We start from the raw sequence: 27,395 nt of genomic DNA on the forward strand, positions 1-27,395 counted from the left end.
CCTGTTCACCCGCACTATATCCGCAGTATCGGGTTATAGTGCTGGTGAACGGGTGACCGTTTTCCTTTAAACAGTATAATATTCTTAGTAAAAATGAATTGCTGGGTACAAGCTGCTTGGATATATATATATATATATATATATATATATATATATATATATATATATATACAAAGTTCCTCACAATTGTTTAGGCCCTTGATAAGGAGTTGTTAAGACCAAAGAATGGAAATGTACTTAATGTATAACACAACAGAAGACAGGTGTCTACACTCCAAATATATCAATGAGCTGCCTCTTAGTGTCTCTGTGGAAGCAAAGAAGGAGGAGTATAGTATTCTAACTGTCTCTAACTTTAGCCTGAAATCTTAGTTGGAGTTTCTCTGTGTCTGGCACACAGCTGCAGTCAGTGAGGAATAGGAAGGCAAGAAGAGGAGAGGCGTCTCCTCAGTGCCTTTCTTTTCACGAAATGCAGAACATTTATCAGTTGATCATGGCACAAAGAACTTTGCTTACAGTTTCTGTAACTTTGATGCTCATCGGATACACTCAGGCTCAACAGAGAGGTAAAGTTTCGTGTGGTGTGTGTCCTGTTTGCGTGTGTTTTCTCAATACAATGGAACTGTCTATTACTGCTGCTGCCCCAGATATCCAATACAACATTTTTCTCTGACAGCTGAAAACAACAGCGAAGAACAAATATGCACTGTGCCTACAGTGTCCTTCATTGTTTTTGAGTGTAAAATGTAACAATTACTTTTTTATTTAACTTTACATTTAGACTGGATTAGAGCCAAGAGTGTTCTTATGTTCTCTACTTTTTCAGAAGCCACATGTAATTTTAACATTTTGTGTTTCCTGAAAGAATATTCATCTCACAATGCAAAAAGTAACTTAACTTACACCCAGCTTAGAATTAACTTTTATTTCTGTTGTAATATATATAAAATAAGTTCAGGCTTATCTTTATTTCCTTTATTTGTACTTATTTGTTTCCAGCTGGACGGTCATTTTGGACATGATCTTATAATATAGGTATTTCACATTGACAGTCTTTTCTTCTATATTATGAGGCTAAAGTTTAAAACTAGTTAGCCCAATCTATCATCTGTAACTTCCCGCTAGTGCAGTGTTTCCCAGTAGTCCTCAAGTACTCTCAAAAGGTTATGTTTTCAGGATTTCCTTAGTTTATCACAGGTCATATAATTATGGTTAGTGCATCAGGTATGAGCTAAATCATGACACTGAAAACATGAGCTGTTAGGGGTACTTGCGAATACATATTAGCATAGTCTAGTGAATGGGACAGATAGGTGCAGCATGTGACTTCCTTTATAGAGCTTAATATAATTTTGGATATATTGATGCTACATAACTCCATTGTAGATAAATCCATTCAGTGTAAAATTTTATTGTCAATCTTACCATCTTAGGAAGGTTAAAGGCGACATCCAGTGCTGAAAAACATATCCCCTATCCTAAGGATAGGGGATAAGTTTCATATCGCAGGGGGTCAGATATTGTATTCACTGGGCAAATCTATTTACATTAAGATGGAGATCATAAAGGAATCCCCACCTTACATCTGAATGCCTTATTCCAGCGACTTTACTGACAGTTAACTGGAGACACAGTAGCAGGAATTAGTTTTGTTTGATAAGCGTCCTTGCTCCTTTAAGTAGTTTGCATGGCACTCTATGCTGGTAATGTACAGAGCCCCTGAAAATGCTGTGTAAGCGACTGGAGTTGCACCGCTGCCATATCTGTATATCCTGAGATGTATGGTGTGAGATTACCAACTTTTCACAACAATATGGTTCGGTGACAGTTTCCTATCTAGGGTGATGAAAAATTACCTGCATTTAAATGTTTGGAAATACATATGTCATTTTTATGCTTAGGTCCATTTCCATTGCTATTAATATGTAGCACTGAGGACTGAGTGGTCAAGGCAGGCATTTGATGAGGTGTCACTGAATTCCATTGTCAACCAAAATGAACCTGTGGTATGTTCTATAACTGTAATATTGTCAACGGTTGGATCTGTGGTTTCTATGTTGTGGGCATATGTTAGTCTTCATGGCTGAATGAATTCTTCTAAGCTGCATAATAATATGATATGAATGTTTATTTTGGTACAATCTGAAGGGCTCTGCAGAGCTGTATTCCAATGGATTACACATCCAAGGTGCTTTAGAGCAGAGTTTCTCAACCGGTGGTACGCGTACCCCTAGGGGTACGCCACCGGTTGTTTGGGGGTATGCCAATGCACTGACAAATGCTAGCCAAATATTGGCCAGTATTTGTCAGCGCACAGCGGATTTCAGTTCACTGTATAGTATCACGGCCGGAGCTGCGACCGTGGCTACTATACAGGAGCTGCGTGGTTGCAGGGGAGAAGTGTGACCTCCCCTGATGTTGCACGGAGGGGCAAAGTGCAGGATGACGTCATACGTCAGTGCGGCCCCACCAAACGGGACTCTGGGACACACTGTATGCCAGGCCACACAGGATACACAGGCCAGGTAATGAAAAAAAAAAAAGTAAAAAATAAGTCTATGGGAGGGAGGAAGGGAGGGAGGGTTTTTGTATGTATACATATATATATATATATATATATATATATATATATACATATATATATATATATATATATAGTATTTCTATGCATATATATATATATATATATATATATATATATTAGCTCAGGGGGATTGGAGGGGGAAGAGAGAAATAATGGGACAAGGGCATTGAGATGGAGATGATTATTCCCCCCCCCCACCTTCTTAATCCCCTTGTGCCATTATCCCTCTCTCCCCCTCCCCATCTTAATGCCCTTGTGCCATTATTCCTCCTCCCTCTGATCCCCTTGTGTCATTATTCTGCCCCACCCCCTCTGATCCCTGTTTGCCATATCGGATAATAATGGCACGGGATTAAAATGCAGGAGGGGGGGTGAGTAACGATTATCACTCCCCCCTCCATCTTAATCCCCTTGTGTCATTATTCCCCCCTCCCTCTGATCCCCTTTTGCCATTATTCCCTCCTCCCTCTGATCCCCTTTTTACATTATTCCTCCCTCCCTCTGATCCCCTTTTGCCATTTCAGATAATAATGGCACAAGGAGATAAAGATGGAGGGGGGGGGTAAATAATGGAAAAAGGGGAACAGAGGGAGGGGGGAATAATGGCACAAGGGGTTTAAGATGGAGGGGGAGGGATGATCATTACTCCCCCCCACCTCCATCTTAATCCCCTTGTGCCATTATACGATGTGGCGTAAGTATTGCATTAGTATAAAGGCAAGCACATGCCATTATGAAAATAAGTACATTTATGACTTATTTTGTCCGTGGGTACCCCTCACGCATAATTTCCGCACAAATTTACATTCGAGCGGTACCCACGGACATACTTTCACCCTTTGGCGGTCCAGTCGCGAAAAAGGTTGAGAACCACTGCTTTAGAGTTCGATCAAATAAGTAGAACACAAAAGGAATATCGCTTTATTTTGGTTACATTACAACTCAATGTTGAAGGAGTATTTCAGGGCTATATATCTTATTAAACATATCATTTCTAGTTGGCTTTCATGCAGTGTTATATATCCATAAACACTGCATTTATAGACATACATGTGGCAAAAAAGTGTCCTTTGCAGCAATAAGTCCATCTACAGTTTATCTATCAAATCCTTGTCCTTCAATAAAACCATTGACACTAGTAAAGATAACTTAAAGATAAATTATAGAGAAATATTCTGTCTCCTTGATGGAAAAAAAGACTAAATTAGAAAATACTGCTTTAGGGCAGGGACACATGGGGAGTGCATCCGCAGCATAGTTCACACTGCAGATGCGCCAACGGCAGTCACAGATGGACAGCAGAGTAAGCTTCTGGCTACGGCCAAGTAGCTCTGTGCGTCCGCTCGTAGTGGTAGATTTCTTGCAGTAGAAATCCCCGCTATAAACAGACATACAGAGCTACCAGGTCGCAGTCGGGTGCTTGCTCTGCAGTCCCTGCTGTCGGAGCATCGGCATCATGAAATACGCTGCAGATGCGCCACGTGTGACTCTGCCTTTAAAGAAAATGTTCAGCCTAGCACATTTCTGTCTTACAAGTGTGGTTACCACTCTTTAAGCTTTTACTGCAGTTATTTTTTATTTTATGCACTGAATGCCATTATACTACTCCCTATGGACAATATAATAGTACATTTCCATACCTGTCTGGGATGGTTCAGGACATTTTGTTAAATATTTATCTCTAAAGGTAATGCTTAAATCTGAGAATCCCAAGTTCTATTTTGCATTATTTTAAGACAAATAAAACTTTTCAGTTGAATGTTTTGCAAATAATATAAGCTATGAGAAAAATGTCCTCATACATAGATTAAAGAGATGCTTAAAACAATAGCCATCTCATTTTACCAATCGTAGTTTATTTATGTGTTCATGTTTATTTTTGATCCGTTGAATACTTATCCTTTTTCCATTCTAATTTGAGCCAATGACAGTACCACATTCTTCTTTGGAATTATTTGTAAACGTATCTATGTATTTAAACAAACACAATGGGAAGAATAGGTCTTCGTTCACATCATGCTTTTACATTATGTTGAAAGGTTTGTTGTTTTTTCATTATTTGAAAATAGACACTTCCAAATAGGATGCATATCCTATTATGTTCTGTTGACAATGACCTTTGTTTCACACAAAAAACTGGATACATTTGAAATATGTTTTTCAATGGGACAGAGAAAAAGTATTTTTGTGTCCTGTTGCATTTATTTCACCAACAAAATAGGACCTTTTCACAGGATGCAAAAATGCAGTGTGAACCTTGCAATAAGCAATTTTTGAGAAGCATTATAATGACACAGATAACTTTTCTATCTCTTTAGATATAGGTTTAAGGTGACTTTGTGTGCTATCTAAGCATTCTCACTCAGTCTCTGAGCTGATTTATTGAGGACCAAGTTCTTGCTCCACTTATATATACTCCTACTGTACATCCAGACTTGGACAGCCACATCTACATTTGCCATGATATATTGCAGTGTGGGTTTGTAACTTCTGCAGAAATATACAACAATAGTTGCTGTGGCCTACATGAGTCTTTTTGTTGCAGTATAACATATAGGGATGAGCGGATGGAATCTGACCAATCCGAATTTGTTATGAATTTCAGGAAAATTTTGCTTCGCAACTAATCTGAATATCGCCGCGATTTGCTTGCAAAAATTGCTTCATTAAATTCCATTTAGTGTGGTCCAGGCTCCAGGGCATCTAAAATGGTGGATCCACATGTGAGGACATGGGGCAAGGAACTCTGCGAAGGCGGCAAGGCGGGTGGGCGGGATGACCCTGAATCACATGCAGCATGCAGCCATCCAGCCACCCCTGTGATGTCACAGCCCTATATAATTAAGCGTTTTATTGCAAGGAGAGATAGAACATTGTGTGCATCGCACAGAAAAACAGCATTACAGCAGCAATTCACCACAAGCCCAAATCACTGCATAAAAGGAGAGAGAGAGCGATAGAGAGAGAGAGAGCGACAGAGAGAGAGAGAGAGAGAGAGAGAGAGAGAGAGAGAGAACACTTTTGGGTGTAATACACTCCACTGCTGCAGTGGGGTGTACAGCAACTCTAAAGCTTACAGGGACCAGTTAGGCAGAGCAGTAAAAGCTATTGTCACCTGCGATTAGTGCCTAATAGTACTGTATTGGGCTCTACTATACAACAATTCTATACTGCTGCAGTTGGTTGTACAACAACTGTAAGGTTACGTTTCCACTTGGGTTTTTTTCTAGCACTTTTTGAAAAACTGCCACTGCAGTTTTTGAGCCAAAGTCAGAAGTGGATCCATAAGGGAGGAGAAGTATAAATCCTTCCTTTATATGTCCTATTGCTTTTGAATAAATTTCTGGCTTTGGCTCAAAAACTGTGAGAAAAAAAACAAGTGGAAACTTAGCCTAAAGCTAACAGGGGCCAGTTAGAGTGAGCAACAAAAGCCATAGCCACCAGATTACAGTGCCTAATACAGGTTGCTTAGCGGAGCTTATTGTCCTCTCATAAGTGTAACCTCTACATACATAGGTGGTGTAAGTTTTTATTTTTTCCTGAAAAACTAATTTTGGCCTAGTTACTGTGAAAGGCCAGCCAAATCTACACCCTTGTTTCTGTAGCCTTATACAGTTTGTAGTGGAGCGCATAGTCCTCATCTCATAAGTTTAAACTGTACATACATCTACGTGGTGTAGTTTTTTTTCTTGAAAAACTAATTTAGGCCTAGTTACTGTGAAAGGCCAGCCAAAGCTACACCCTTGTTTCTGTAGACTTATACAGTTTTAAGCTGAGCATATTGTCCAGCTCTCATAAGTTTAAACTGTACATACATCTACGTGGTGTAGTTTTTTTTCTTGAAAAACTAATTTAGGCCTAGTTACTGTGAAAGACCAGACAAAGCTACACCCTTGTTTCTATAGTCTAATACAGTTAAGCATAGTGGAGCGCATTGTCCTCCTCTCATAAGTGTAACATATACACACTCAGCTGGTGTATAAGTATGTCAGGCAGAGAAGTGCCAGGACGTGCACAGAGTAGTGGAAGAGGCCTAAATTTATCAGTTGCAGGCAGAGGTTGTAGTGAGTAGGGGCGTGTGTCAGCAGGAGACACAGCTACAGGTCTGAGCTTCCGGTGTCAGCTAGCAGTCGTGTCTCAACCAGCAACCCGGCAGCCGTGATTGATTGGTTCACTCGGTACTCCACTTCATCCCAAGTGACATCCGACACCCCCAGTCAACAGTCGGTGGGTTCCTCAGACTCAACCCTCAGTTGGCATGGCCCTCATGCTGCTGCTGCCACCTCCAGGCTCTGTCATTGTGCTGCCATATGGTCTCCTCATGCTGATGTTGCCACCTCCAGGCTCTGTCATTGTGCCGCCATATGGTCTCCTCATGCTGATGCTGCCACCACCAGGCTCTCTCATTGTGCTGCTATTTGGTCTCCTCATGCTGATGTTGCCACCTCCAGGCTTTGTCATTGTGATGCTATATGGTCTCCTCATGTTGATGCTACCACCTTCAGGCTCTCTAATTGTGCTGCCATTGATATTGCAAAACATAATTAAGGTGCTGGTCCCCAGTTACAGAAATTCCTCTGCATTAGACCACAAGGAAGTATTGAGGATGTGCAGTAGCTAAAACTTAACTTTTCTTAGGATAAAATATATAGACCCAAATTATTTATTTTTTTATCTAAAAAAGGGAAAGGTGTGCAAAAACCATGTGCCACCTACACCATTGTCACGATGCCGGCTGGCAGGAGGTGGATCCTCTGTGCCAGAGAGGGATTGGCGTGGACCGTGCTAGTGGATCGGTTCTAAGTCACTACTGGTATTCACCAGAGCCCGCCGCAAAGCGGGATGGTCTTGCTGCGGCGGTAGTGACCAGGTCGTATCCACTAGCAACGGCTCAACCTCTCTGACTGCTGAAGATAGGCGCGGTACAAGGGAGTAGACAGAAGCAAGGTCGGACGTAGCAGAAGGTCGGGGCAGGCAGCAAGGATCGTAGTCAGGGGCAACGGCAGGAGGTCTGGAACACAGGCTAGGAACACACAAGGGAACGCTTTCACTAGGCACAAGGGCAACAAGATCCGGCGAGGGAGTGCAGGGGAAGTGAGGTATATATGGAGTGCACAGGTGAACACACTAATTAGAACCACTGCGCCAATCAGCGGCGCAGTGGCCCTTTAAATCGCAGAGACCCGGCGCGCGCGCGCCCTAGGGAGCGGGGCCGCGTGCGCCGGGACAGGACCGACGGAGAGCGAGTCAGGTACGGGAGCCGGGGTGCGCATCGCGAGCGGGCGCCACCCGCATCGCGAATCGCATCCCGGCTGGAGGCGGTATCGCAGCGCACCCGGTCAGTGGATCTGACCGGGGCGCTGCAGTAACGAGAGTGTAGCGAGCGCTCCGGGGAGGAGCGGGGACCCGGAGCGCTCGGCGTAACAGTACCCCCCCCCTTGGGTCTCCCCCTCTTCTTAGAGCCTGAGAACCTGAGGACCAGACTTTTATCCAGGATATTGTCCTCAGGTTCCCAGGATCTCTCTTCAGGACCACAGCCCTCCCAGTCAACCAAAAAAAAGGTTTTCCCTCTGACCTTTTTGGAGGCCAGTATCTCCTTTACAGGAAAGATGTCCGAAGAACCGGAGACAGGAGTGGGAGAAATAAGTTTAGGAGAGAAACGGTTGAGGATGAGTGGTTTAAGAAGAGAGACATGAAAGGCATTAGGAATACGAAGAGAAGGAGGAAGAAGAAGTTTGTAAGAGACAGGATTAATCTGGCACAAAACTTTGAAAGGACCAAGATAGCGTGGTCCCAATTTGTAGCTGGGAACACGGAAGCGGACATATTTAGCGGAGAGCCATACCTTGTCTCCGGGAGAAAAAATGGGGGGAGCTCTTCTTTTCTTATCAGCAAACTTCTTCATGCGTGATGAAGCCTGTAAGAGAGAATTTTGGGTCTCTTTCCATATGGTGGAAAGATCACGAGTTATTTCATCCACAGCGGGCAAACCAGAGGGCAAGGGAGTAGGGAGGGGGGGAAGAGGGTGACGGCCGTACACCACGAAAAATGGGGATTTGGAAGAAGATTCAGAGACTCTGAAGTTATACAAGAATTCGGCCCATGGTAGAAGATCTGCCCAGTCATCCTGGCGGGAGGAAACAAAATGCCGTAAATAATCACCCAGGACCTGGTTAATTCTTTCTACTTGCCCATTGGATTGAGGATGATAAGCAGAAGAAAAATTTAATTTAATCTTGAGTTGTTTACAGAGAGCCCTCCAGAATTTTGACACGAATTGGACGCCTCTATCCGAGACGATCTGCGTGGGCAACCCGTGAAGACGAAAAATGTGTACAAAAAATTGTTTTGCCAACTGAGGCGCAGAAGGAAGACCAGGAAGAGGAATAAAATGTGCCATCTTGGAAAATCGATCAACGACCACCCAAACAACAGTGTTGCCACGGGATGGGGGTAAGTCAGTAATAAAGTCCATACCAATCAGAGACCAAGGCTGTTCGGGGACAGGCAGAGGGTGAAGGAGACCAGCAGGCTTCTGGCGAGGAGTCTTGTCCCGGGCACAGACAGTGCAGGCCCGCACAAAATCAACAACATCCGTCTCCAGAGTCGGCCACCAATAGAAACGAGAGATGAGTTGCACGGATTTCCTGATGCCCGCATGGCCTGCGAGATGGGAGGAGTGACCCCATTTGAGGATTCCGAGGCGTTGGCGTGGAGGGACGAAGGTCTTCCCTGGAGGAGTTTGCCTGATGGAGGCTGGAGAAGTGGAGATCAGGCAGTCAGGAGGAATGATGTGTTGCGGAGAGAGCTCTACTTCCGAGGCATCCGAGGAACGAGAGAGAGCATCGGCCCTGATGTTCTTATCGGCAGGGCGAAAGTGAATTTCAAAATTAAACCGGGCAAAGAACAGAGACCACCTGGCCTGGCGAGGATTCAGCCGTTGGGCAGACTGGAGATAGGAGAGATTCTTGTGATCGGTGTAAATAATAACTGGAAATTTAGATCCCTCCAGCAGATGCCTCCATTCCTCAAGTGCTAATTTAATGGCCAGTAGCTCTCGATCCCCAATGGAGTAGTTCCTCTCCGCCGGAGAGAAGGTCCTAGAAAAAAAACCACAGGTAACAGCATGCCCGGAAGAATTTTTTTGTAGAAGAACCGCTCCAGCTCCTACTGAGGAGGCATCAACCTCCAATAGGAAGGGTTTAGATGGGTCAGGTCTGGAGAGCACGGGAGCAGAAGAAAAGGCCGACTTGAGCCGTTTAAAGGCGTCTTCCGCTTGAGGAGGCCAGGACTTAGGATTGGCATTCTTTTTGGTTAAAGCCACGATAGGAGCCACAATGGTGGAAAAATGTGGAATAAATTGTCTGTAATAATTGGCGAACCCCAAGAAACGTTGGATAGCACGGAGTCCGGAGGGGCGTGGCCAATCTAAGACGGCAGAGAGTTTGTCTGGATCCATTTGTAGTCCCTGGCCAGAGACCAAGTATCCTAGGAAAGGAAGAGATTGACATTCAAACAGACATTTCTCCATTTTGGCATAAAGTTGATTGTCACGAAGTCTCTGAAGAACCATGCGGACATGCTGGCGGTGTTCTTCTAGGTTGGCAGAAAAAATCTGAATATCGTCCAGATACACAACAACACAGGAATATAAGAGATCATGAAAAATTTCATTAACAAAGTCTTGGAAGACGGTAGGGGCGTTGCACAGGCCAAAGGGCATGACCAGATACTCAAAGTGTCCATCTCTAGTGTTAAATGCCGTTTTCCATTCATCCCCCTCCCTGATGCGGATGAGATTATAAGCACCTCTTAAGTCCAGTTTGGTAAAGATGTGGGCACCTTGGAGGCGATCAAAGAGTTCTGAGATAAGAGGTAGAGGGTAGCGGTTCTTTACCGTGATTTTATTAAGACCGCGGTAGTCAATGCAAGGACGTAGGGAGCCATCTTTTTTGGACACAAAGAAAAATCCAGCTCCGGCAGGAGAGGAGGATTTGCGGATAAACCCCTTTTCTAAATTTTCCTGGATGTACTCAGACATAGCAAGAGTCTCTGGGGCGGACAGAGGGTAAATTCTGCCCCGGGGTGGAGTAGTGCCCGGGAGGAGGTCAATAGGACAGTCATAAGGCCTGTGAGGGGGTAGAGTCTCAGCTTGTTTTTTGCAAAACACATCAGCAAAGTCCATATAGGCCTTAGGGAGGCCGGTTACAGGGGGAACCACAGGGTCACGGCAGGGAGTACTGGGAACCGGTTTAAGGCAGTCCTTGAAACAAGAGATACCCCAGCTCTTGATCTCCCCCGTGGACCAATCCAGGGTTGGGGAATGGCGTTGGAGCCACGGTAGTCCAAGGAGAATTTCGGAAGTGCAATTGGGGAGGACCAAGAACTCAATTTTTTCTTGATGAGGTCCGATGCACATTAGAAGGGGCTCCGTGCGGTAACGTATGGTGCAGTCCAATCTTTCATTATTAACACAATTGATGTAGAGGGGCCTGGCGAGACTGGTTACCGGGATGTTGAACCTGTAGATGAGAGAGGCCAAAATAAAGTTTCCTGCAGATCCGGAATCCAAGAAGGCCATAGTAGAGAAGGAGAAGGTAGATGCAGATATCCGCACAGGCACAGTAAGGCGTGGAGAAGCAGAGTAGACATCAAGAACTGTCTCACCTTTGTGCGGAGTCAGCGTGCGTCTTTCCAGGCGGGGAGGACGGATAGGACAATCCTTCAGGAAGTGTTCGGTACCGGCACAGTACAGGCAGAGATTCTCCATGCGGCGTCGTGTCCTCTCTTGAGGTGTCAGGCGAGACCGGTCAACTTGCATAGCCTCCACGGCGGGAGGCACAGGAACGGATTGCAGAGGACCAGAGGAGAGAGGAGCCGGGGAGAAAAAACGCCTCGTGCGAACAAAGTCCATATCCTGGCGGAGCTCCTGACGCCTTTCGGAAAAACGCATGTCAATGCGAGTGGCAAGATGAATGAGTTCATGTAGATTAGCAGGAATTTCTCGTGCGGCCAGAACATCTTTAATGTTGCTGGATAGGCCTTTTTTAAAGGTCGCGCAGAGGGCCTCATTATTCCAGGATAGTTCAGAAGCAAGAGTACGGAATTGTATGGCGTACTCGCCAACGGAAGAATTACCCTGGACCAGGTTCAGCAGGGCAGTCTCAGCAGAGGAGGCTCGGGCAGGTTCCTCAAAGACACTACGAATTTCCGAGAAGAAGGAGTGTACAGAGGCAGTGACGGGGTCATTGCGGTCCCAGAGCGGTGTGGCCCATGACAGAGCTTTTCCAGACAGAAGGCTGACTACGAAAGCCACCTTAAACCTTTCAGTAGGAAACTGGTCCGACATCATCTCCAAGTGCAGGGAACATTGTGAAAGAAAGCCACGGCAAAACTTAGAGTCCCCATCAAATTTGTCCGGCAAGGATAGTCGTAGGCCTGAAGCGGCCACTCGCTGCGGAGGAGGTGCAGGAGCTGGCGGAGGAGATGATTGCTGAAGCTGTGGTAGTAGTTGCTGTAGCATCACGGTCAGTTGAGACAGCTGGTGGCCTTGTTGCGCTATCTGTTGTGACTGCTGGGCGACCACCGTGGTGAGGTCAGCGACAACTGGCAGAGGTACTTCAGCGGGATCCATGGCCGGATCTACTGTCACGATGCCGGCTGGCAGGAGGTGGATCCTCTGTGCCAGAGAGGGATTGGCGTGGACCGTGCTAGTGGATCGGTTCTAAGTCACTACTGGTATTCACCAGAGCCCGCCGCAAAGCGGGATGGTCTTGCTGCGGCGGTAGTGACCAGGTCGTATCCACTAGCAACGGCTCAACCTCTCTGACTGCTGAAGATAGGCGCGGTACAAGGGAGTAGACAGAAGCAAGGTCGGACGTAGCAGAAGGTCGGGGCAGGCAGCAAGGATCGTAGTCAGGGGCAACGGCAGGAGGTCTGGAACACAGGCTAGGAACACACAAGGGAACGCTTTCACTAGGCACAAGGGCAACAAGATCCGGCGAGGGAGTGCAGGGGAAGTGAGGTATATATATGGAGTGCACAGGTGAACACACTAATTAGAACCACTGCGCCAATCAGCGGCGCAGTGGCCCTTTAAATCGCAGAGACCCGGCGCGCGCGCGCCCTAGGGAGCGGGGCCGCGCACGCCGGGACAGGACCGACGGAGAGCGAGTCAGGTACGGGAGCCGGGGTGCGCATCGCGAGCGGGCGCCACCCGCATCGCGAATCGCATCCCGGCTGGAGGCGGTATCGCAGCGCACCCGGTCAGTGGATCTGACCGGGGCGCTGCAGTAACGAGAGTGTAGCGAGCGCTCCGGGGAGGAGCGGGGACCCGGAGCGCTCGGCGTAAGAACCATCAAGTATTGATGCAATGCAAAGACTTCTAAAAGGTGGAAGGGAACAATGTATGGTCCATTGTAACAAGTGGAAGTAAAAACTTTCCCTGTAAGGCCCTACTTTTGCACTATTAATTTCTGGGTAATTCACCAGGTACTTGTATTAACACCCACCACCCACTCTACCAAAGTTTACCAAAGTGCACGGCAGTGTCGACTAGGGATGAGGGAATCGAAACTGCCAAATCCGAATTCGTTACAAATTTCAGGGAAAATTTGATTTGCAACGAATGTGAATATCGCCACGATCAGATCGCTCAAATCGCTTCTTTAAACTCCATTTAGTGCGGTCTGGGCTCCAGGACATCTAAAAAGGCAGATCAACATGTGAGGAAATGGGGCAAGGAATCCTGGGAAGGTGGGAACAAGGGTACGTGGGATGACCCTGAATCACATGCAGCCTATCAGCAGCCAGCCACCCCTTAGATGTCAAAGCCCTATATAATGGGCAGCCATCTTGCGGCCAGTAACTTTAGCCTTTTATTGCAGAGAGATGGAGAGGGACAGACAGCGCTGTGTATTGCACAGAAAAATATTTTTCCAGCACCATCTCACCTATCCAGTCATATCAGCGTTTTGTTGCACAGAGAGAGGGACAGAGAGCAGTTTGTGTTGCACAGAAAGGCATTTTTACAGCAGAGATTAACCTCCTAGTCACTACAGCGTTCTATTACAGAGAGAGGCCGAGCGCAGTGTGTTGCACAGAACATCAGCGATTCACCTCAAAGCCCAAATCCTGCCTAGAAGCACTGATAGGGAAGGGAGTGAGATTGAGAGACAAAGTGCAATTTTGGGTGTAGTACACAGCGACTGTGTGCTGCAGCACTGGTGTGTACTGCTGATGTTGTACACAAATACTTTTTCAAGCATACTGGAGCACATTGTCCTCACGTCATGAATGCATACCACATACGTACATCTCAGTGGTGTTCTATTTTGTTCCTGTTAAAGTCTTAAGGGCCTAGATACTGTGATAGGCCAGGCAAAAGTACACACCGACTGGTGTTGTACACAAATACTATTTTAAGCGTACTGGAGCGGATTGTCCTCCCCTCATAAGTGCATACCACATACGTACATCTAAGTGGTGTACTATTTTGTACCTGTGAAAGGTCAGCCAAAAGTACACACCGGCTGGTGTTGTCCACAAATACTGTTTTAAGCGTACTGGAGCCTATTGTACTCTCCTCACATACGCACTAAGTATGTCAGGCAGAGAAGTGCCAGGACATGCACAGAGGAGTGGCAGAGGCCTAAATTCATCAGGCCGAGGTCATAGCAGACTAGGGGCAAGTGGCAGCAGGCCTGAGTTCCTGGTTTCAGCTAATGGTTGTGTCTCAACCAGCAACTCATCTGCCATCATCGATTGGTTAACACGGTCATCCACTTCACCACAAGTGACATCTGACACCCCTAATCAACAGTTGGTGGGTTCCTCAGTTGGTATGGCCCAGGAGCAGTCCCTGTCCTCCCATTGCCTCTGTCCTATGCTGATCCCTCCCCCACAGAATTATCTTATGCTGTGGGTTAAGCTCCACTATTTAGTGAGGACGATCTAGAGGACAATCAGCAGCCACTGCCCAGCCAAGAAGTGGAGGAGACATCCGCTGCTTCCTCCGCTAGGGGGGAAAGTAGTGATTAGAGTGGCGTGGGAGGTGGTGTTGCAAGCATTCAGGCTCCTGAAGCAGACACTGTTGAGGAACCTGAGGAGGACATCAGTGACGTGCAGACACAACTCAATGATGATGAAGCCGATCACATTTGGGAGCTGGGTGCAGAAGGGGCTTCATCAACATCAGGAGAAGAGGGTTGCAGGTTGCCCATGAGGCAGCAGCTGAGCCAGCAAGGTGGTAGCATGGTTGGCAGTCAGCATGGTGACAGAAGTGGAAAGTCTGGAGCCAAACGTTCCCGGGGTAGACCACCTGCTTCGCGGAAGCCTACCTTCCCAGGAGGTAGTGAAACAGGGGTTCCTGGAGTCGCCAGCAGTAGCAGTCAATCAGTGCGAACTGTTGGTGGGAAAATCAGCTACTCGGCGTTGTGGCAGTTTTTCATCAAGCATCCGGAAGAAGTTAACATGGCCACATGCAAGATGCGTCGACAGAAGTGGAGGGTGGCCAGGGTCCCAATGTTGGCACCACAGTCCTGTATCAACATATGCAGCATCACCATAACGTGGCCTTGGAGAACCATGGCTCCGATGTAGTGGTTCAGCCTGCTGCATCACCCAGTGGAACACTGCTCCCTATTTCAGCCAGCCAAGGCTCCACCACCTCAGCCGAAGGGAGCTATGTGTCATACTCATCTTCTGTCGCTCCAGATGCTCCTGCTCCTCCTACTTTGAGTCAGTCATTCCGCCACCAATCCATCAGTGAAGCCATGTCCACGAGACAACAGTATGCGCCCACTCTTCCAACGGTGCAGAAGCTGAATTTGCTCCTGTCTTAGTTGATGGTGCTGCAGTCCCTCCCTTTTCAAGTGGTGGACTCTGCACGTTTCAAAGAAATTATGGCTTGTGCCAAGCCGAGGTGGAGAGACCCAAGCCATCATTTATTTGTGAAGAAGGCAGTACCAGCCCTGCACAATTTTGTGGGGCATTACATGTCCTTTACGGCTCACTGGGTGAATGTGGTTCCTGCACAGCCACAACAGCTACTTGGACACGTCACACCGCTTCCACCTTCACGCTCTCAGGCCGTTGGTCCTGTAACAGTGTGCGACTCTGCCTCTTCATCCTCCACCGTGTCTTCAGCCTCCACTGCACGGACAAGTCTCAGTGGCCCCTCTAGCATATCATGTGTGCCGGGCACGGTGGTGTCACGCTGCTCTTCACATGGTTTGGCTTGGTGAACGGAGTCACCCAGGGGAGGAACTGCTAATAGTCATTCATGAAGAAATCGAATCTTTGCCAACTACACAAAAACAGGAAATGGGAACCATGGTGACCGACAAAGGGATGAACATCTTGTCTGTGCTGCGACAAGGAAGCCTGAGCCATGCGCACTGCATGGCATACGTGTTCACTCTGGTTGTCATGTGGTTTCTGAAGTGTTCCCCCCATCTGCAAGACAAAGACATCCTAACAATGGGAAGGAAACTTTGCATGCATTTCCACCATTTGTACACTGCAAAGCACACTCTCATTGACCTGCAGCATCAGAACAGCATCCCCCAACATAGTCTCATTTGCGACATTTCCACAAGTTGGAATTCCACCTCCATATGTTGGACCGACTATACTAACAGAGAAAAGCCATCACCGAATTCTTGATGATCCAAGCAGATAGGGGGACTCCCCTGTGTAAATTCAATGTCAACCAGTGGCAGCTCATACGTGACACCTGCCGTTTGCTCAGGCCCTTTAAGGAAGTCACATTATTAGTCAGTCGCCAGGATTACGGGATGAACAATGTCATTCCACTGCTTCATCTACTACAACACATGTTGGAAACGATGGTTGGTCAGGGCACTGGAGACATGGTGCCTACATCTCACAGCCACATGAGCCCTATGGGGGCTGAACTGGAGAAGGAGGGGGGAGGAGGGGTTGTTTTTTATAGTCATCTAACAGGAGAGGAGGAGCAGGAGCAGGCTTTGGAGCTACAGGGTGATGAAGAAGACGAGACAGAGGACCCAGACACACAGTGGCCATGCGGTCTCCTCATGCTGCTGGCACATTAAATTAAACTTTATCTTAATCCATTTTATATCTTCAATTAAAATTTTCCTAAATATCTTTAAACTTTTCAATTGTGAGGCCCTATGGTCTCGTCAGGCTGTTGCCACCTCCAGGCTGGGTCATTCTGCCACATTATGTTCTCCTCATGCTGCTGGCACATTAAACTTGGGAATCTATTCAACATCTTCTATTTAAATTTAAAAAAATATATGTAATCTTTTCAAGATTGAGGCCCCATGGTTATCGTCATATATTACCTCTGGAATTACCACAAGAATCTAATGAAATAGGTTGGAGCGATAATAATGAACCATAACTGATTAAATTAAACATTCGCAGTTCCACTCAGAGTAAGACAGTTGAAAGGGGGGGTGTTTGCGCTGATAGGCAGGGGCTGGAACAGGTGGTAGCTCTCCTCACGGTTGAACGCCAGCTCGATGCTCACCAGAATGGGTCCTCAAAAAAGGATTTAAAAAAATTGTAATAAATTACAATTAAATTAAAATTACATTTAAAAATCTCTTTAATATCTTCACTTGTGATGCCATATGGTCTCCCTGCTGCCACATCCAGACACTGTGCGGCAGGGATTCTAATAGTGATGCCTGCAATCTGCATGTCATACTGAAAAACAGTATTATTTCACTAACACAGCACACTCCATATGAGTGTTACGACAAGGCAAAGTGTTCTACATCCCTATTGAGGCTCTCTATAGGCCAGAAATAGCTGTTTTTAATAGCCGTTTTTCACCTTGAATAAATTCGGACCAAACCAAATTTTTTAGGAAAATTTGGCGAATTACCCGAATCTAATTTTTCTAAAATTCACTCATTTCTAATAACATACATTGGCAAAGTTTATATAATAACTGAACTTTTCAGAAAGCTTACATTTCCCCCTCCTCTGTAATATCTGCCAGCACTAATGCCCAGTTTGGGACTCATATGTCTTACCATCTGTAAGCATTTAACTATATAAAGGCCAAAATGAGGTTGGAGCCCAATGCACAATAATTAAACACCTATATAAAAAGACCCCACTATTGTACTTTCATTAAAATTTTATTTTATTGTATTTCATCAGAAAAAAGGCTTTAAAAAATATATAAAAACACATGAGATCACATCATAAAGAGAAACAGATAAGTAGTGTCTTGATAGCACTGTAAGTACCTATAGCGCTCAATTTAGCACACTATCCTATCAAATTTTGACTGGCTTGAAAGTAATAACCAAGAACCAAAACAGTTTCCTGTTAGTATTGTGTTCTATGCATGATGTAACATTTACTAGTTTGTTTTGCAGTAGAAGGATCAAATATCCTTTATATGTGTACATTATTTACCACTGCTTTGTATCTCCTTGGAAATAATTGTAGGGTGTGTTGGGTTTTTACCAACTGATCATGTTGTTTTGGGAGGGATAGGCTGGCATTAGAGGAGTCTGGCTACAGCTTATCCTTGCCCTCTTCATGGACAAGCATTTGGCGATGTTGAATGTTCATGTGTATGGGAAGTTTGAGAGAGAAAAATGTTGGCTCACAACGTATAGCCAGTTTTAAAGACCCAAAAAGCAATACATGAACAATATCTTGTTTTCAGGCTGATCACTGCGATCATGTGGCCCTAAAAATTATCATTGGTTGGCCTCACATCTCCCTTCATGAAATGGGGATGTGTGACTGTCAATGGAGGCTGTGCAAGTGATTCTGTGATAATTTGTATGGTCCTGGCCACACAATCATTAAGCCGTGAGAAGGATCATTAAACCAGCACTGATCTTCTATATTGGTATTTGTGTGGGCGGGGGTCTGGCCATGTAAAACCCTTTATTCCTGTAAGGTCTTCGGCTTAGTTTCCACACAGGTTGTTTTCTGGAGCTTATTGTAAAAATGCAACTGCAGTTTTGAGCCAAAGTCAGAAGTGCATTCAAAAGGAATACGAAATACTAAGGAAGGGCTTATACTACTTCCTACTGGATCACTTCTGACTTTTGCTCAAAAACTGCAGTGGCAAATATACAAAAAATGCCAGAAAAAAAAACCTGTCTATAAAATTTAGCCTTAGGCTAAGTTTCCACTTAGTTTTTTTTCTGGCAGTTTTTGGAAAACTGCCACTGCAGTTTATGAGCCAAAGCCAGAAGTGTATTCAAAAGGAATAGGACATATAAAGGAAGGACTTACACTTCTCCTCCCTTATGGATCCACTTCTGACTTTGGCTCAAAAACTGCAGTGGCAGATATCCAAAAACTGCCAGAAAAAAAAACCAATTGAAAACTTAGCCTTAGACTCACTTTTAAAAAGGTGCAAAATCAGAAAGATCTGTAATTTGGTTCACAAGTCTCCTCCAGACCAGAGATCGTATCTGTGGCAGGAGATCACGAGTCATGAAAAATGGTCAGATTAAAACTTTTTTTTTGTATCATATCTAACCCTGTTTAAGATAATTTCTATGCATTGGTAGTTGTTTAATGTAAAACAAATGTAAAAGAACATATCTTCTTATTTTATCTGAAGCTGCATTTAATTATCAATAAAGATAATCTAAAAAAAATTAAAATAAAACAGCAATCTTGCAAATGAAATCTAGTCAGCAAATAACCAGGTTGAAAATATAGTATGACATAGACAGATCCTGTTGCTTTAATTTCCCTTTATTAGCAATGTCGTCTAATGTGGTCAATTTCTAAAAACAGTGATCAGTGTCTGTAGGCTTGACCTGCCATTAATCCAGAAATAGGATGTCATGCTGCACGGAACCATTTTTAGCCATGAGTGATTTATATGTGAGCTTTGTTCATCGGGATGTGCTATAAACAAAATGGTATGTGTATTTTGAGAGTTTCACTTCATACTTTAGCCTCTGCACTTAGTTTATAATCTTAATATGTTCTCATAGTTAAGAAAATAATTGCTTTTTTCCTGCAAAAGTACAGAAAACAGAATCGCCTATCAGAGGAATGTGACACCCCTATTGAAGTTACACAATGTTTTATAGGGCACTTCTAAATACAATTCATTTGTGTTTTCTTATTTGAAGTGGTTCCACATTCTACATATGTTATTTGTTGGATGAGTGTACTCTGTGTTAAAGCCTCTTCATGTCCCAGCTTTTGCGCAGTTCTGAATAAGCTTCCCGATTCATTCACACATGCTTTCCATCATCAGAACCCGACAGCGTGACAGCTCTTAAACCGTATATCCCTTTATTAGAGTTTATAGCAATTACATTTTCAGGATACAAAGGCGACCTTTAATTGTGTTCAAATGTGTGTAAGCCTCTCATAGGTCATTTAATATTGTGTAATGGCATTTTTATATCCTATTTGTTTATTCATGTACCTATTATAACTTGGATTATTTCGGAGACAGTCTGTTTGTCCTAATAACTCCCACACCAGCTGTAAAGAGCCAAAGTGATAACTCATGGAATAACAGTAATGATATGACTAATGACCATTCCCTATCTCTCATCTTCTCATTAGATGGCAATTATGACTATTAGCCACATGCCTCAGTAAACTAGTTGTGTGTTTCACTTTATTGTCTAAAGATCCACTTGTTTCAGTAATACTACATGTGAGTTTAGCCATTGTTAAAGAAAACACGCTACACAAATAGATAAAAAATGTTGTCTTCCTTCTACAGTCCACCATTTGGCCTTAATATAATTAAAGCTGTAACAGTAAAAATAAATAAACAATTTAAATAAAGTAGTTACAGTTAGTTATAACATCAATTCAGTTGATGTACATTACCACACAATACAAACCATTTCAGTGGCTGTTATATTTAAAAAAAAAAAAAAAACTTTCTAGCAGCCGGACAGACCCATTTATTACCTTAATGACCAGGCTCTTTTTTATTTTTATTTGATGTGTCCCTTTAAATGGTAATAACTTTAGAACGCTTTTTCTGAGCGGAGCGATTCTGATATCCTTTTTTCGTGACATATTGTACTTTATGTAAGTGGTGCATTTTTGTTGACACATGCAGCAATTTGGGAAAAACTCCAAAATATTGTGAAAAACTGGAACATTTCTGGCATTAACATTTTTTTTATGGTGTACACTGTGCGGTAAAAGTGATGTTATATTTATTCTGTGGATCAGCACAATTATGGCGATACCCATTTTATATAGCTTTCTATGTTCTTTTTCCTTTTCTGAGCAAAATTCTTTTTCTGCCATTCATTTTCCAACAGCCGTAACTTTTTTTTATTTTTCGTCCAACGCCATTGAGTGAGGGCTTATTTTTTGTGGGATGAGTTGTACTTTTCATTGATATCATTTTTGCGATACGTGCTACCTTTTGATATTTTTTATTCCGCTATTTGCACCAAAATTGGGGAATTTTGCGCTTTTTCGTTGTTGTTTTTTTACGACGTTCACCGTACGGGATAATTTACATTACAGTTTTATAGTGTATTACGGACATTACGGACGTGGCAATACCTATTATGTATATGATTTGTGTTTTTGATCTTTTTTGGTGATAATACAGGGCTTTTATTGGGAAAGGGGCATTTTTTTATTTCACACTTCCTACTTTTATTGAAGAACTTTTTTTTTTACACTTTTTACAGGTTATACTATTGTGCAATTGATCACGGCATCTATGGGGTTAATGCTGTTGGGTCCCGCCGCCGATCTCCTGCGCTCCCTGCAGCAGTGCTGGAGATCGCTAGGATGTATGCATATGTCCCAGTGCAAGAACGCTTCGGATGCTGGGATGTATGCATATGTCCCATAGCGGGAGGGGGTTAAGGTATCGATATGAGTTACAAATCAGAGCATCTGATGGGTTATAAAAGCATGTTTTTCATCTGGGTACAGGCCTTCAGACAGCAAGAGAGAGCTGATAAAGTAAAGATGGGTTTGCAGCAAGCTGCGTTTTCCTGTCTGGTGTTGTCCGGCATGTCCAACCATCCGGCATAAAAATTGGGACGCTGGACGATTGTGAACTGTCCCATTTAAATGAAACTTTGCTGGACACCTGATATGTGTGAACCCAGCCTAAGACAAAATTGCTTGCCTTTTTGCTTTTTTTTTTTTTTACCAACCCCTCTCCTGCTTGGCATTGAAATAAAAAGGTAAATAACTAAATAAATAAAAAATAAAACTCTAAAACTGCCTGTACTTTAAGAAACCATGCGTAAAAAACACACTGATTTTCCAGTTGATTTGGAGGCTGTTTCTACAGGCAGTTATACAAATGGGGAGATTTATCAAACCGTGTGCAAAGAAACAGTGGAGCAGTTGCCCATAACAGCCAATCAGATTCCAGCTTTTATTTTCCAGGGCCTTTTTTTAAATTAAAGGTGTAGCCCAGTGCTGAAAAACGTATCCCCTATCCTAAGGATAGAGGATACGTTTCAGATTGTGGGGGGGGTCCGACCACTGGGGTCCCCCGCAATCTCCTGTACGGGGCCCTGGCTCGCTGGCCAGATATCGGGTGTCGACCATGCTCAATACATCGCTATGGCAGAGCCGGAGGTTGCCGAGGTTGCCATAGAATTGTATTGAGGGAGCCTGTCAGCCATCGCTTCGTGCGGTGGTCAACATGCCCCCATCCTGCTCGCTGCCAGGGGTTGGACCCCCCGCAATCTGAAACTTATCCCCTATCCTTAGGATAGGGGCTAACTTTTTCAGCACTGGATATCAACTTTAAATATGGAATCTGGTTGCTATGGGAAACTGCCCACTGTTCCCTTGCACAAGGTTTGATAAATCTCCCCCCTGGTTGGTATAACTCTGTGAATATACCTATGAGCAGCATGGTGGCTCAGTGGTTAGCACTGTTACCTTGTAGTGCTGCAGTCCTTGGTTCACACAACCCCATCAAGGACAACATCTGCATAGAGTTTGTATGCTCTCCAAGTGTTTGTGGTGATTTCCTCCCAAAACATAATGATATGTGAATTCACATTACATTGACCAGTTGAGTGTATAGTGCTGCAGAATCTGTGCAAGCTCTATAAAGAATGATTATTAAAGTTAATTCACAGTGTAATTCACCTTTTTAACATATGATGGTCAAATCAATGGCAAGTCCATATAAACATCCACAGCACAAGCCGACATGTAATTTGCCATAATGTTTCTACTTGCTACTTTGAATGTCAAGTAGGTATGAACATGGAAAGCAGTGCCTTGCCATGGCTCCAACATGTTATATTCATTCTGTTCACATCCACATTGCAGGTTTTCTGTGAACACTTTTGTCACATTTGACAGCAAGAAAAGGACCAGCATTCAACACTATTACTGCCATCAATTGCAATTCAATTGGGTCCATTGGTTGCCATTAGAATCTGTTGTACAGACTAAACATTCAACATGGCTTTCAATATAAACAGAAGCCGCTATGCAGATACGAACAGAGAAATGATAACATGGTGTATTATTCTACAACTAAATTTATAAGCAGATGTTGTTTATACTGTTCCATAATAGGTCATTCATCTGGCAGCAATATGGCGAAAATACAATTGTTTTCCAAATTCACTTATCTCTACTTGGTATAAATGGCAAACGGCACCAAGAGTGACTGTTCTAAAAAGATAAACCTATAGTCTACGGGAAAAATTTAATTTTGTCACCTTTGTTGCAGATTTTTTTGGTAGACATGCACATAATTTATCATATATATCAGAAACAATGTGCAAGTCTGCCAAAACTAACAAAATTACTTTACAACACCACTTCTCAAGTTGTAAAGAGGCAAGTTTTTATAAATTACTTATATTGTAAGTAAAAAACAAAACAAAACATGCAAAACTAACATTGCAAAACTAACATGCACAACTGCATAAAAATACACCAAATGAGTCTATTGCAGCCAAGTCTATTCATTATCTGGTAACAATCTATAATAAAGTAATACATGTAGAGAAATAATATTGGGGCATTCACCATCTTATCGTATAAAAGCAGTCCTTTATTTCATTCCTCCATGTAAAAAAGAGACAGGGAAGGATGTGAACAGAGACAAGAGTGACATATGTTTCATGTATGACATATGTTATCTCTCTATATATTAAAGATTGTGTCACACGGGTGTGGACCCACTGTGCCACAAGTGGCTGCTGGCCAAACTTGCAGGGAGGCAGGCAGATGCAATAGAAGGCGTCAGACGCAGCAGTGCTGAATTAGGTGACTTTAGCAGGCAGGTGCTGTAACAACAGCAGAGCAGGATAGCTCAAGTGAAGCAAACTGGAACACTGGAACACAGTAGATACTGGAAGACAGCAGACAGGAGATACTGGAACACGGCAGACAGGGACCCTCACTGTAGTAAACTACAATGTTGCTCAGGCACCACAGGAAGTTAGGAGTGTTCTTTTATGGGAGGTGCCTAGCAGGAATTGGCTAGGAATCCAATAGGGTGTGCACACTGGCCCTATAAGTCTCAGCCAGAGCTTGCATGGAGCCCCTAGAGGACAGAGGAGAAACTGCAGCAATGGCAGAAGCAGGACATGGTACAGAGTAGGCCGCCTGATGTAAGCAAGAACCAAGACACACAGTAGGCCGGTGGCTTTCAGCCAGCAAAGTTACAGATTGGCCTTCATTTACTGTTGAGTTTTGAGTGATGAAGTTTTTACTAGTGTGAAATGTTGCTTAAGACTTCCAGAATTTCACTCTATTTACTATGGGGATCACACATTATGGAACATTTTTTGACCAGCTATGTCTAGGTGGAAATATCCAGCCATTTATTCATAGGATTTTCTGTGAATTCGATAGTAATAGGTAGGGTTGTGAAACCATGCCCCTTTTGGGATGACTACATCCCTTTGTTACAGACCATGCCCCTTCTCTGCTTTCACAATGCAGCTGCAGTCTTGTTTGTCAGATTTTTCTAGTGCAGACATGTCGCAGACACTATGCGCCAAAATAACTTGGAATAACCCAACAGAAACTAGTAGGTTTTAGCTTAGTGAATTAGGGCCATTATGTTTTTGAACTAAGTAAAGCACCACCATAGTCTTTTTCTATGGATCCACCATTCATCCTCTGGGTCGTTATTATAAGGAAGCACCTTCCAATTAGGGAACTACAGTAACTTTCTTCTTTTTAAATATCTATTCTATAATGAAGGATTACACTGAAATAGAGAATATACAGTGTGACTTGTGAGGTGTATTTAATCTCTATGACATAGTGTCATCAGCAGCCAACAGGCTGACATTCCTTCCACCATCGTCTTTCTATTGTAATATTATAGAAATATAATTGCTCATTATAAATGCATGGCAAACTATTACCCTCACTGCCAAGATTCTTTCTTATGATGGACTATATAAAGTCTTCAGAGTTCTAGAAATATTTTAAAGGGAAGGCTCAGCTTGAAAATTTTCAGAAATGTCAAATGTTAGAAGATCTCATGGGTGGACGTCTGTGCCCTGTAACCCCAACTAATATTCCCACAGTGCTCTTCTGTTCTTTTTCTTACATTTTGAATCATAGTTTATTTAAAGAGGTAGAGAATTTGATCCAATACTATTTTACATTATCGGTAATCTGTATTAATGAATATAACATTTCTATAAAATATAATCCACATGATATGGTATAACAGCTGATACCTCCATGGTAATGTAGTTATTTCAATGTTAAACAAAAGTGATGTGTCCAATTCCTTATAATACAGAAAAGTCATTCGGACATTAGTAAGAGATTAGATCATCTGAGTTATTCCCTAAAGAACCATTTGTTGCGTATAGAAAACGTGTAGGTTGGAAAAGGAGCAATAGTTTCATATTCCACAAGAAAAGAATAGAAATTTATCAGATATCTCATAAATTAACAAGTAAATACATAGACAGGCATAGCTTTCCTCTGCTTAGTAAAACACATGCAGAGCTCAGTACCTGAAACATCTGCCTAGCACAATGAACATCTGTCCAGGGGTATGATGTTAGCTACAAATAAGACGTGGGAACTAATATGTGGAATATGACAGCAGGAATGTACCGCAGAACATCGACCAAATAATGTTTTACTGTAAGTAAGTTGTGAAAGAATGCGTGGATTCTAAATGCAAATACAATCTGTGCAAACAATAGTCATACACATCAGAATTGAACAGACAAGATATTCCTCCCATTGAAAATCATTTTTCAGATTCCATAGTAATTCGGTTTCCAAGAATTGTGGATGGTTGTGCCAGGATTTTGCTTTCTCGAATATCTTAGACACCACATTTACATTGACGCTTTGGATCTGATTTTGGAATTTTAAAACAACAATGTCAGAATCCCAGAATCATTGCCGAAGTTAGTTTCCCAGTTAATGGAAAAATACATTAACTGCTGCATACATCTGGTTAGAAGAGAACCTGACACATAGATGAACCATGAAGAATCAAAATTTAATGTGGCAAGTATGTGGGAAAGTTTTTTAGTTTTTTTTTAACACATGTCAGTGACTAAATTAAAACAACAGAAAAAAAATTGTTAGACTCTGAAATAGCTGCCAGGGTCCATTTGTATTAGATCCTCTGCATATGCCAACCAAGAGGTTCAATATTAAATTGAATTAGGTATTAAATGGGAGCACACTTGGGACGACTGATGTGGAAAAGGACTTAGGAGTCTCAGTTAACAGTAAATTTAGCTGTAGTGACCAGTGTCGGGCAGCTGCTGCCAAGGCAAATAAAATCATGGGGTGCATCAATGGGGGCATAGATGCCCACGACAAGGAAATAATTCTACCACTGTACAAATCACTAGTCAGACAACACATAGAATACTGTGTACAGTACTGGGCACCAGGGTACAAGAAAGATATAGTGGAGCTGGAGAGGGTTCAAAGACAGCAACGTAGGTAATACGGGGAATGGGAGGACTACAGTACCCAGAAAGATTATCAGGGTAATTAGGGTTATTTAGTTTAGATAAATGAAGGCTTAGTGGCGACCTAATAACTATGTATAAATATATCAGGGGGCAGTACAAAGATCTCTCCCATGATCTATTTATACCCAGGACTGTATCTATAACAAGGTGGCATCCTCTACATCTTGAGGAAAGAAAGTTTCTTTACTGTAAGAGCAGTGAGACTATGGAGCTATCTGCCAGAGGAGGTGGTCATGGTGAACTCATGAAAAAGGGTCTGGATGCATTTTTGGAGAGTAATAACATCGCTGATTATGCTAGATTATGCTATACTAGATATATAGGGACAGAACGTGGATCCAGGGATTTATTCTGACTGCTATATTTGAAGTCGGGAAGGAATTTTTACCTCTAGCATGAGGGTTTTTTGTCTTCCTCTGGATCAACTCTGTAGGGACTCATTAGGGATATAGGTTGAACTTGGTGGACCCTGTTTTTTTTTCAACCTTATGAACTATGTAACTATATATTTTGCCGGCCATCACCTTCATACTGCCTAAATCATGAGTCATCGGAGTGGTCCTCCTGCCCACCTTGTCAGTCTATCTGTCTCTATACCTAAACAGGGAGAGATCTAGAAATGATGGCTGGTGGGCAAGGGCAAGGAGGTGCCCCTTGGGACATCCCTAATGACTTGTGGTTTAGGTATCATGGAAGCAATGGCAAGTTCCCTTTAAGCCTGAAAGATAAAGGAATTATGTATGCCAATTCACAATGCATACGGGTTCTCAGCACTATGCCCCAGCATAAGTGGCATACTATAATACAGTTTCTCAATATCTTTCAGATGACCATGTTTCAGGGATAAAGCTATGTTCACATGGTCATTACCCGTGTGT

General features: G+C 43.4%; 1 protein-coding gene across 1 annotated transcript in view; it reads left to right on the forward strand.

Moving 5' to 3' along the window:
* The first annotated feature begins 395 nt into the window (after nucleotides 1–395).
* LAMA2 (laminin subunit alpha 2) overlaps nucleotides 396–27,395 on the forward strand; it is a 943,701-nt gene continuing 916,701 nt past the window's right edge. Inside the window, exon 1 of the mRNA XM_056566521.1 lies at nucleotides 396–566. Within this exon, the coding sequence (XP_056422496.1) occupies nucleotides 470–566 (97 nt within the window). The 5' untranslated portion in view covers nucleotides 396–469. The remainder of the gene's footprint in view (nucleotides 567–27,395) is intronic.

Source organism: Hyla sarda, chromosome 3 (genome assembly GCF_029499605.1).
Source record: "Hyla sarda isolate aHylSar1 chromosome 3, aHylSar1.hap1, whole genome shotgun sequence".
Taxonomy (NCBI): Eukaryota; Metazoa; Chordata; class Amphibia; order Anura; family Hylidae; genus Hyla; species Hyla sarda.